The 13246-nt window shown below is 35.7% G+C and overlaps 1 protein-coding gene across 1 annotated transcript in view; it reads left to right on the top strand.

Moving 5' to 3' along the window:
- LOC149812568 (uncharacterized) overlaps positions 1-12577 on the top strand; it is a 49566-nt gene extending 36989 nt beyond the window's left edge. The window contains exon 3 of the mRNA XM_089993086.1: positions 12380-12577. Within this exon, the coding sequence (XP_089849212.1) occupies positions 12380-12577 (198 nt within the window). The remainder of the gene's footprint in view (positions 1-12379) is intronic.
- Positions 12578-13246: the final 669 nt, after the last annotated feature.

Raw genomic sequence — 13246 nt, 5'->3', positions numbered from 1 at the left:
ATAAAATTGGTAGGGGTCTGCCTAACCCCAGTTTTCCTTTAAAAAAAGATGTATTTAGAGGACATTAATAAAATGACTTGTAAAGAATCATCATCCAACCTCATTAATATGGTGATAGGCAATGACAAACAGACTTTCTCGCTAGGCTGAAATATATTTTCTGTACATTTGAGTTCATGAGGATAGTTTGGCATTTTAAAATGTTTGGTGACGTGAGAAAATCTTTGCCCACTCTCATCTGGTAGGGTGACTTGTAAATGTCACCAAGTTGATGAGACGTCACAAGTTCGAAAGATATGGGTGGCATCCCTTGTCGCAAAGCTGAAGTTAGGTATATTCCCAGGTGGGCAGAGGAGACCTCAAGGGTTTCAATAATGTGGGGTTAGCCAATGTACAGTCGGTAATGTGGGGTTTTCCCCTTGGAATGTCAAAAAAATGTTTGCTGATTGCACCAGGCATCTTTAAAACAACTATTGTTGTCGACATGTGAGGTGAAGGGAACTTTTTTTTTCCTTTTTTGTTGGCTATGCCTATAGGCTAAGGGAAAACTCCTCTATCACCAGCCGACATACTTTGAGAGGCTTCTTATTGGTAAAAACGCCCTTGAGGTCTTCCCTACCCACCAAGAAGTAGTCAGCTTTAAAGTTGCAACAAGTAATGCCCTCAGAAATTCTAAACCGTGATCATCCCATGTCAAGTGACAAAGCATGGTTCTTCTACCCAAAAGACTGAAGCCTCCATCAAGTTTGTTGTTATTGTGAATATTGTTTTGATTAGAGCAGATGCATTAGTGTGTCCTTATAATGTAACTTGATTATAAATTTTACTGAATTTTTTTCATCAATATAAAAGCAAATATACAAATTCTTCAGCCAATAATTAAGCATGGATTAATCAGATGAATGCTCTTGTAAGGATGTTCTATGGTTTAGGTTGGTTTGAGAAACATACTAGCCTTTCTTCCCTCCTGTTATTTTCAATTTCATAGTCTTGATTTATTTGTATGCTTCCTGCTTTTTTGTATTTCTAATGATGGGGAACATATGTGATGACAAGACAAACCACTAGATTAGAATGTATTATTTGATCTTCAGTAGCCCCCATTAGTAAAGATCATAGGAGAGCAGCCTTAATCTCTCAACTTATATATATATATATATATATATATATATATATATATATATATATATATATATATAAAGTTTTTTGATGAACACTTAGGTCATGTGTGCGATGCCATGTGATTTCTTGAATTTTATCAAGATACTCTGATTATAAATCACAATCACAACACTAAGGTTAGGAAAACAAGAAAAAATTTCAAGCGATTATTTTTCCTTAAATCTTGTCAAAGTTGGTCACAAGATTAACCTTGTTACTAACAATCACAATTTTTACTTTTGTGATCGTTCATCTCCACCTATGACTAAAGCAAACATGCCCTTAAAAGCAATCAAAATCAAGGGTTGCTTCCTACCGATAAATGACTTTTGGACAGAGTGTATTTTGATAGAACAATATAAAACAACAATTTATTTTACTCATGTTTGAAAATTGACTTATTTTTTTATATTTAAAAGTAGTATGAAAAATAGTGAAAGGAAAACTTGGTTTATGAAGCTGATTTCAAGAGAAAGCTTTCTCAACTCAGAAGTGAACTCAAGATTCAAAACCAACTAATGATTTTTTTTTCATTAAAAAGAAAGTTCATCCATATATAATCCATTTACAAAATCCGGTAAACTAAAACAAAAATTAAGAAAAACACCAAAAAATGCCGGATATTACATGTTTTACCTACAAACAAAAAAACTTGCAAACCGTGCATGGTAAATTTTTTGTGTTCAAGGTCCCAACCAAACACCTTTTATTCTATTGAGTAACAAGATTAACACAACATTTTAAAGTACATTGACAGGGTAATTTTGCATGTTGAGTTTTGTCAACAATGAAGTAGCTTTTGGAAAAAAGAGAGGAGGAGTGAAAATTTGTTGTGCAAGACCGACTATTATTAGTCAGTAATTTTATATTTTGTTGGAATGCCATATGTTTTGACTTGTTATGAAGTTGGCAACATGTCATTTATATAACCATGTCATGCATGACCAAGTTGGTATTTAGTGAATAAATCTTCTATAAATAGAGCTGGTTGTGGCTATAAAATAACTACATCTACTTATGGTAAGTATGCCAAAGTTTTATTCGTTTGATGATATGTGTGTGGGGACCACATGATCCCTTTTGTTTGCCTATAAATATGCATATACCTTATCATGATTGACTCAAGTAAATGAATATTTTCAAGTTTAGCGTGGTCGCCATTGTGCTGTATTTTTTAGGTGTGTGGTTTTGTTGTTTAATTTAATTATTTATTTTATTCTATTGCAGGTATTAGTTCCTTATCGGATTTGATTCACATAAGCGAGAGTGCACAATGCTCTGTTGGATTTTCACGATACCTGAGACCCACCCAAATTCAGGCATCACAATATGACCTAATTCCAACAAGTTGTATCAGAGCTACAACCCAAACCCAACACAATAAGCATTGGTCAAATTGTCAAAAGAAAAAAAAAAACATCACACATATGCACTCATAATTTATCAAAGGACATCTTTTAAAGGAGAAAAAGAGCTTGAAAATTTTATACAAAATGAAAAGAAAAATAAAATCCTTTTATTTGACTTCCAATCAAGAATAATTTTCATATTTTGTAATGTCACCATCCATACATGTGGAAAACTTCTTCACCAAAGAAAGTGGATAAATGAAAGCAAATCTTTTTCAAAGTTATCACATCCCAAGCTTTTCATGTGATATGAAAATTCATATTTTAAAGGCATATTTGAAGTCGTGACAAAAAAAGTCTCATGACTTTTCCACCCTATTGATGAATGAACCCATATGTTTATCAAATGTGAAAATACTTTACTCTACTTTTTCATGCTTTTTAAATAGTGGAAAAAGAGTAAAAAAAAGTTAGCAAGGGGGCAGGGGGAGTCCTGCGATTTCTTTTCTCTAGATACTTTTTCCTCTTCTTTTTTTACCATGGCATCAAACACGTCTTAAAAGAAAAAATCACTTCAAACCTCAATATTTGTATTAATTTTCTCATGTCCTTTCGGTATTGCACACATGACACAACCATTATAGTGTTATTGTTTACTAAATTCTATCAATGAAAAACAAAAATAATGAATTGTCATACAATTTTAGTAAGTTTAAAAACAAGCCTGTGTGATGGCCTGTGCAATTCCCAAGAGCATGGTGTTTTCTTGAGAAGTACGCTTTTATTTATCTTAGCAGTATAAAAATTTTGGTGCCCTTTTGGTATTGCACACATTACACAACCATAATAGTTGTTGTAATGTTATTGTTTACTAAATTATATCAATAAAAAACAAAAATAATGAATTGTCATACAATTCTATTTAGTTTAAAAACAAGCCTGTGATGGCTTGTGCAATTCCCAAGAGCATGATAATTTCTTTAGAAATACTCTTTTATTTATCTTAGCAACATAAAAATTTTGGTGACCCTTTGATGCAGGAACAAAGCATGGTCAAGTGGGTCTAGGATATGTTGGATCCATTGGATCTCTTTATTTCTTTTAGGTTTTTTATTATATTTAAGTTGAATATTAAATATTGGATCGACTTTTATTTTGGAGTTAGGTAATGGATCCATCTTAAATCCAAATTAGATTAGGGTTTTGCTTTTGTCTATAAATATTGGTTGTAGAAGCACTACAAGAAAGACGTTAATTAACGATGAAAATAATTCATTGCCACTTTGCGATGAATCAGCTAGAGAAAACAAGGCATCCCTAAAATTGGAATTAGTTGCGATATTAGCGACGAAAATTTTTTGTCTCAAAATCTATCGCCAATTAGAGACAAAAAATTTATGTCTCATAATCCCTTACTAATTAGCGATGGATTAGCGACAAAACATTTTGTCTCAAACTCCGTTGCAACTTCGCGATGGATGAGAGACAATTTTTTTTCGTCGCTACGCCGTCGCTAATTAGCAACAGATTTTGAGATAGAATTTTTCAGTCGCTAATTTCTCCCATAAAACCCTAATGCGAGCCCCTTTCTTTCTCTTTTTGTTTCATCAATCTTACATAACAATCGCCCGAGTTTTCTCCTTCACCTCTTCCTTCTTCCCTCACTCCATCTCTCTCACCGCCGAGAGCCCCATCTGCGGCGCCACCTCTTCCCTCTTCGCTTTTGTCAATCGGCCGGAGCATCCTCCTTCAATCCCCGTAAGCCGATCGGCCGGACCCACGATGTTGTCATGACCACCATCGCCTGCACACAAGAGATTTCCTCCCTCTCCTTCTCCACCCCCTCTTCGATTGGACCCCTGAACCCACTCCCTCGCTCAACTCTCATAGTCGAACTGTCACTCACCTCGCTTGTCACTTGCACCTGACATCGATGCTCTCCCTCTCGCTGACCTCTTTTTAGGTAACCTCTCACCCCCTCTCTCTTTCTCTTGTGTCCTTTTCTTCTTCTTCTTCTCCTTCTCCTTCTCCTTCTCTTTCTTTTCTGTCGGCAGGTTCCTCTTTTTTGGCAAACCATGGCCGGTCGACAGGGTTTTTTTCTGATAGGTCGGTAGGGGAGACACCCTGGCCAGCAGGGGCTTTCACAACTGGGTTTTTTATTGGCAAGGGAGGGGAGGAGACGGTTTTGTAAATATCAGCCATTTTTTGAAAACCTCTCAATTTGATTGAAAGATTTTCGAAAACTGATATAATCACAATGAAGACACGATATTTTCAAACCATCGCCTGTTTTGAAAAATATTGTGTTTTTATCAAATCATATTATTACTATGATATTTATATTTTTTATATTTTAAGGGTTTTGTTATATTTTATTTATGTTGTAAAATTTAAATATTGCAATATTTTTTCTATCTTTTTTTTCTAAGAAAAAATTTATATTTATCTCAAGATATTTTTACTATATACACCAATTTAACCAGCAGTCTTTGTCATTGCAGGTGCGTAGCAGAGCAAAATGTGTGATGCTTAATGCTAAGCATCTCATGCGATTAAAATATCATGCAAAAAAGAAACAAGAAAAATACAAATACAAAAGCATGCAAATCAGGTAAATACCCGTTATGAGTAAGTGATGAAAGTACATCACATGTTATTTACTTTCTTGGATGCAACACTCACTTAGTTGTAGATATCTAGTACTGTTTTGCTGGAGTTTGAAGATCATGCTGAACATGATTTGAATGTATGAGAATAGAAGTGCTCTTATTTTTGTAGTTTGGATTACATGTTAGTCATGGTAGTAGTTAGCGGGATATTGGAGTGTATTTACTGCAGATAGATGTTTGACATTATTGCGATATGAATGATTGAATATATTACAATATTTGACATGACTATCCATGCTTGCATGAAGTTATTTTCGATTTGATTATGCATACCATGTAATATTGTATCATAAAAATATGCTTTAATTGAATGTATCATGTTTGTGAATGTGATTTCATCTTTATAAATATCCTTGTGATGTGTGTAAATGTGATATGATGGTGTTACACACAAAAATATTGAATTATCAATGCATGCATAATAGTTCATGAAATTGCATTTTATGTTAAGCATGTTTGTGGTAGAGAGAGAAAGAAAATTTATGCATTAACTGAAAAAAAATTGCTCACCAACAATCACCAAACAAGAATTATTAGATAAATTAGATATTTTCTTCATCATAGCATTATTATGATTCTCTTTTAACTAATGAAGATTATATCCATAACATTATAAGACAAAATGGCTGCAAATCATGAATGAATGTATCGTAGGATGGTTGATAATGAGGTGTCGCTTGAATACATGGATGGTGTTGACAGTTTTATTGAATTTACAACGACAAGTATCAATACAGTAGATCCTACTGGTCGGATTAGGTGCCCCTGCATGATGTGTAAGAATAATCGATTTGTAGAACCTCATAGCGTTAGACATCACCTATACAAAAAGAGTTTTGTGAGTGGTTATCAGAATTGGATGCTTCATGGTGAAGAATTTTGAAATAATTTTGACACACGGGTGGATGTGATGTATGATAATCCATATGTAGATTTGATATTTGATGTCGTAGGATCAGAATTGGGTTCTGCTATGGGTTCTAGTGATGTACCAACTGGGGTAGAAGAAGAAACAACAAATGATGTAGCTAGTAGATTTTATGACTTACTTAGAGATGCTGATGAGCCACTGTGGAATGGTTGCGAGAGTCACACTATCTTGTGTATAATTCTTTAACTACTGAATTTAAAGTCAGAGTATAATTTGAGTCAATCATGTTTTGACCGTTTGTGCTCTATTGTGAAGAGTATGTTACCCAAAGGTGAGAAATTGCCACAAAATTTCTACCGTGCAAAGGTTATGGTCAACACTCTAGGTATAGAGTATCAAAAGATAAATGCTTATCCAAATCACTGCATGATGTATTTCAAAGAACAAGAAAATATCAGATCATGTCCGTCATGTGGGCATCCTCGGTTCAAGCCAAAGACAAGGGGCAATGCTAGCACGAGGTCAAAGGAAGTGTCATATAAGTCACTCTGTTACTTCCCTCTCACCCCTAGATTACAATGATTGTATATGTCTTCGAGGACAGCTAAACACACGAGATGACATGCAAATAAAGTTCAACATGATGAAGACAAGATCACACATCGTGTTAACGCAGAAGTTTGGAAGCACTTTGATCGTACTCATCAGACCTTCATAATAAAAGTTAGAAATGTTAGGCTCGGTTTATATAAAGATGAATTTAATTCATTTGGATGAGAGCGACAATGGTATGTATTTATTGTTTTAATAAATATTGTAATATATAAGTTACCATGAATTATATTATCATAAACATTATAATTCTTAATTATTAATTCATACTGTAATGATTACTTTGTAGGAGTCATACGAGCAATAGATGGTAGAGCGATATGACGATGACTTCACTCATTATCCGTCTTTTGATCCTGCAACATGGGTGACTGCAACCGGTAAACCCAAAAAAGGTTATATGTTCGGGTTTGGGAGTAATATGAATACCACACCAGTCATTGCCTCCTCCAGCAAGGGCTCTCAGAGTTCTCCCGCCAGCATCAACTCCCAGCGGCCGATTGACCATGTCATTTCTTGGGATGGTGTCTGCCAGATTCTTTAGGACACAATGCATGACTTTTTACATGAAGTCATTCCCAACCTTGTCCATAATGAGTTATGCAACTTTTTTCGGGACAGGTAAACTTTGTTTATATTCAACATGAGCTCTGATGTCCATCAGGTATAAAGTTTTATGTTGTTAGATTTTAATACGTATATGCATGATTGAATCACTATGAAAGTTTTTTATCAACCTTAGAACATATAAGCATGATTTCATCACTATGATTTTTTTTTTACTACCTTATAACACATATATGCATGATTGAATCACTATGAAAGTTTTTTGACAACCTTAGAACACATATAAGCATGATTTCATCACTATGATTTTTTTTTTACTATCTTATAACACATATATGCATGATTGAATCACTATAAAAGGTTTTTGACAAGCTTATAACACATACATGCATGATTTTATCACTATGAAAGTTTTTTGACTGCCTTATAACACATATATGCATGATTGAATCACTATGAAAGTTTTTTGACAACCTTAAAACACATATAAGCATGATTTCATCACTATGAAAGTTTTTTGGTTGCCTTATAACACATATATGCATGATTGAATCTTTATGAAAGTTTTTGACAACCTTAGAACACATATATGCATGATTAAATCACTATGAAAGTCTTTTGACAACCTTAGAATACATATATGCATGATTTCATCACTATGAAAGTTTTTTGACTGCCTTATAACACATATATGCATGATTGAATTACTATGAAAGTTTTTTGACAACCTCTAAATTCTGTTAATGTCCTTCACTTTATTGCTAGTCTTTGTGTCATTCAGCCATGTTACTTTGATTGCCCTAGATTAGGTGTATTGCATATAATTTATTTCATTATATTTTGTTTATCAATACTAACATTTTGGTTCTCTTGTAGGATGCTGGAGATGATCAGCGTAGAGGAGCTGATGGAGGCATGGATGGAGGGGCAAATCCAGATAATGAAGATGATGATGCTTCGAATCTTGGGGAGGATTAGCTTCATGTGTTGAATTTGTTTCACGTACTTGTTGTTTCAAACGAAACTCTTTGTATATGTACACTTGTAACTAATTAGAACTTGTCGAGAATTATACTGGGTTGTTAAATTTATTTCACTTATATCTTGTGTTAAATTTGGTACACCTGCTTTGTATATGTATTTTTTATGTGTACTTTGTTTTTTATACACAGGTTATATAAAATATATAACGAGAAATTTTTTCTCGATATTTATTATATTTCAATTTTTTTTAAAATTTTGTGACAAATTTGCGATGGATATTATCTATCGCTAATATCCATCACCAATTTAGCAATAAATTAAGGATGGATATTTATCTGTCTCAAAAACTGAATCAGCCGATGTTTTGTAACAGAATATAATCCATCGCTAAATTGGTGATGAATATTAGAGATGAATACGTATTCGTCATTAAATTTTAGCGACAGATATGTATCTGTGGCAAAACAAAATCAATGCTTATTTAACGATGGATCATGACATTCGCTAATCCATCACGAATTAGCGATAGATCAGTTCTGTCACTAATTAGCGACCAAGAAATTGCGACGGACGCTATCCGTCGCTACGCCGCCGTGAATCCATTGCTAAACAATTCAACGACGGATTTGCATCGAATAGCATCGTCGGTAATCCGCAGAATTCTTTTGGTGAAGGTTTTATTTTCATAGGTTAATAAATGAGGTTATGAGTATTTTTTTTCAGATATTTTTCATTAGATCTTTAGTTTGTCGGTGTTGGAGTAGCTTCGTAAATCATAGAGTTCTTCGCAATTTCAATATCAAATTTGTATCAAGTGGTATCATAATGAGTTATTCTTTGACACAACACTCCAAAAAGGGATCAAGCAATTATGGAGGTTAATTGTTGTCTCGATCAGTTGTATATTAAGGTAATACATATGGATCACCTTAAAAATAAGGTGCATGAGATGTGTGAAATATTTACGATGATCCATTAAAACATCATCGAATCATGTGGCACATAATTCCAAGACTAATTTCGCAACCCTAAACATGGTAGATCAACCTGTGGTGCAACACAACCAATTTTTGGCGAGGCCAGAGACTTCGATGAGCAAGATTGATAAACAACCAGTAGTGGAGCAACCATTGACGATCGAGAAGACTCGAGTTGTCGATAAAGCCCTCACCATGGAACTAGCTTGGTCACCTCACCATCCGCGTGTATAGACAATGACAAGAACTACCGCCAGTCGAGGTATGATTATCGACACTTACCATGGCTTGATCAATCAATTGATGGCAAGCTTTCATGTAGCCAATCCATGGGACACAACTTGGGTCGCCACCAATGCATCTCTCCCTTCCTTGGGAGGGTTAGTGGATGGTGGAGTTGATTGGGAACTGCTATCCAGTCGGGGTCGGCAGTACCTCTGGCCGCTGTCAACAAAGCCACAGGAGGTGCCTCCCAAGCCGCTTCTCTCTCCCTCGCATTGCAGGGAATGGCCGCCAGTTGGTTGGAAAGATTCCAGTGACCTTCCCACCGGCCTTCCCTGACCAGCGGCACCCTAAGCGGCCAACTGCCTTGCCCTCTCATGCCTCACCATGGGACGTGGATGCACTAGGGTTTTCCAACGAGAGAGTCTTGTGCTAGATGAAACAAACCCAAACTGGTTCATCTCTAAAACAGTTTACCCCCTTATCCCACCCATTTTGGCTCCTGTATCAGCTCAGGGAATCGGTTCTCTTATTCTAGACCTGTTCCCACTCGATTTTGACCTCTATAACCATGTTTTGAATAATTTCCCACCCCGAAAACCTATCAAACCAAACCCCACTGATCCCTTATAACCTCTTAAACTCTCTTAGATCTATTAGACCCAAACTATTTCTAAAAATAACCCACGTTCAAAGCCTAACCTTTCCATTTGACCTAGTTCCTACTCTAAAACCTATTAAAGACTATCTGGATGCACTTAAACTTGATTGGGCCCAAAAACATTTTTAAGTGAACTTTTCTTGGTTGACCCAAATGTAATGTGTAGATTTGTTTGAGAACTTTTTGTATCCGCCAACAAACAATAGGGTCCATGGACTTCTCTTACTAGGGTCTCGTGGGAAGTGGATCTTGCCACCACCTTGTAGCGGATTTGCAATTTCAAAGACTTGTTTCCACTCATTACTTTTAAAAAGTTGAATGCAACTAGAAGAAATGCAATCGAGTTAGGCTCAAGGCTGAGTCTTCTTCAATCCGGGGAGAATAATACATGAGCCAAGCATGGTTGGCTGGGTCTAGGATCCATTTGGATCCTTTATTTCTTTTAAGATTTTATTATATTTAAATTGAATACTAGATATTGGATTGGCTTCTATTTTAGAGGTAGGTATTGGATCTATCTCGAATCCAAACTAGATTAAGGTTTTTCTTTTGCCTATAAATAATGATTATAGAAGGTTTTATTTTCAGAGATGAATGAATGAGTTTATGAGTATTTTCTTCAATTTTTGCATATTTTTTATTAGATTTAGGGTTGCCAACATGTCCGATTTGTATCAGGTAGCCGACCAAATCCAAACCTGCATTCCTAACTATGGGCATGGAAAGTGCCAAGCCAAATAATATTCGGGTCGACATGAACCTGACCTGAGCAATATGTAGGCTGGGTTTGGGTCATATTTTTGCCAATACCCAAACCGACCTAGTTTTTTTGTTGGGTTCCAAACCCAATCTGAGTAATTTATATATATTTTAAAGAAACAAAATTTTAAAATTACGCAGCTTTGGGTTTGAGATTCTATTTTAATGACCCATCAAAACTTGAACCCGAACCCGATTATTAATTATATGAGTGGGTCCAGGTCAACCCTGACCTGACCTATTGACAACCCTAATTAGATATCTACTTTACCATAGCATAGTGTAAGAGTAGCTTCGTAGATCAGAGTTCTTCACAAATCTGGCATTGGATTTGCATCACCCTATCACTACTTTGTTGAAATTATGCAGCCTGGTTATGGAATTTGAAGTAGCATGCACCAAGTCTCTGATCTAAATCTGAATATTGGACCATAAAATAGAACTGAGATATATTTTTGGATAGTGTTCATATTTGACAATTTTGTTGGATTTGCATTTGGATGCCAATTAAATCCAATCCATCAATGTGTTTTCAACTTTTTTACTAGATCCAGTACAACTATGCAAAATTTAAAACCTAGTTCACTTTGCTTCAAGACTGTAAGGAGTGATTTATGAAAAGCTGCCCAAGTTATCAACTATTTGCAAAAAACTGCCTAATTTGAGGTTATCTTCAAATACTTGCTAGGGGTATGAAATAATACTTTTTACTTACAATGACGTAGATGACACTCACTTTTGGCGTCATTCTTTGTTTTGGCTCAGACTGAAGAAATATATCAAATATGGCCAATTCACTACTCAAAATATATCAAATTTGTTGACTTGATTTTTTTCCTTGACGGTTTTACCTTTTTTGCTCCTAAAAAAATTAGACACCTTAGTCAAACCACTTGTCTAAGTTGTCGCCTGAAAAATTTTGGCGCCATGTAAGTATTGCTTTAAAAAATCAGACAATGTAAGTTGTGGGTGGAAAAAATAGGCTACCAAAGAAAACAACCCCTCAAAAATATTTGGTGCCATGTAAGTATTATATGAAAAAATCAAGCACCAAGACGCAATGTAAGTTGTTTCTTAGAAAAATCAGGTGCCATGTAAATTGCCTTATGAAAAAACTAGGTATTACAATTTCGAATAAAGAAAAGGCCAAAATTGTTAAAAGAACAATAAAAAGGATCTTTTATATTTTTAGTTTGCGGTCATTTATAGCATTTGTACTAAAAATTAATGAAATTTACGTTAAAGTCCCTACATTTTACCATTTATTTTCTAAAACGTCTCATCTTATGATAGTTTATTAAATAAATTGAGGTTGAAAGCGTTTTAATCGGTTTGTTCGATTAAACAATTTCACGTGAATGATTTTAGGAGAAGTTTGTCTTGGAGACATTATAAAAATAAGCAACAAAGTAACCAAATTGTTTCTCATCGAAGAGAAAAGGTAACCAAAAGTAAACTTCTGATCTAAATCTCCAATCTTTGCTCTGGTCGATTGCCTGTTTATCTCGTCGTTTTTTTTCTTAAATAAATTATTGGGTGGTCTACAGGCTCGACGTCCTTGGTTGCCTGCCTTTAGAACTCGAGGCATCTGCAGCGCATCTATTGAATCGGGGGGAGTCATGACAGGTAAGGTTGTTCCCCAGAAATCCCTGGAGGATTTGGAGTCCCCCGAGAGGATCTCTTACCTTACTCAGAAAGAGCGCGGCGGAGATCGACGAGATCTTGATGGGCCCTCTCGGCTTTAGCGTCGGTCAGTTGATGGTAAAACTGCATTTCTTCTCTCGATTACCAAAGCAGGTTATATGTTCCCCCCCCCCCCCGAACAGGGCAGTTAGCTACATCTCATGATCGGGGGTCCCAAAGAGCACCACGTATGTAAGCATGTGCGTCTCGTATCCCCATGTTTGTCAGCATTAATTAGCGTTGGAGTTTGATAAGATTGCAAAGACTTAAGTACCCTCTCCTCCATTGGTGCAAAAAAAAAATGACGGTTCTTGAAAAGGAGTGGTTGTAAAGACTTAAGTGCCCCGAAGATGATTATTTAAGACCCAGTCTCTGCACTGCAGGATTATCCGAGAAAGAAATCTCCCCTGGAGGAGGCCATGAACATCAACCCTCTCACTCTCTCTCTCCCTTCTATTTCTGCTTCTGTGCACATCCATTAGAAGATCATACATTGCTCCATCAAGCACCGACTGACCTATACATTGACTCTTGTGAAGCCTGATTCAGAGTTTTTACCCTTACAGGAGGAGGGTTTGGGGGCTCCTCCCAGCGTGGGTATCATTATTCAACTAAATGAGTTGTAGATCCTGATTCAGAGTTTTTACCCTTACAAGAGAGGGGTAAAACATCATCTCACTCTCTCTCCATTCTCTCTCTACTTCTGTGCACATCCAACAAACGATCCAACA

This window comes from Nuphar pumila, chromosome 17 (genome assembly GCF_984573655.1).
Source record: "Nuphar pumila chromosome 17, dmNupPumi1.hap1.1, whole genome shotgun sequence".
Classification (NCBI taxonomy): Eukaryota; Viridiplantae; Streptophyta; class Magnoliopsida; order Nymphaeales; family Nymphaeaceae; genus Nuphar; species Nuphar pumila.
This window is presented reverse-complemented; position numbering and strand designations above follow the sequence as displayed.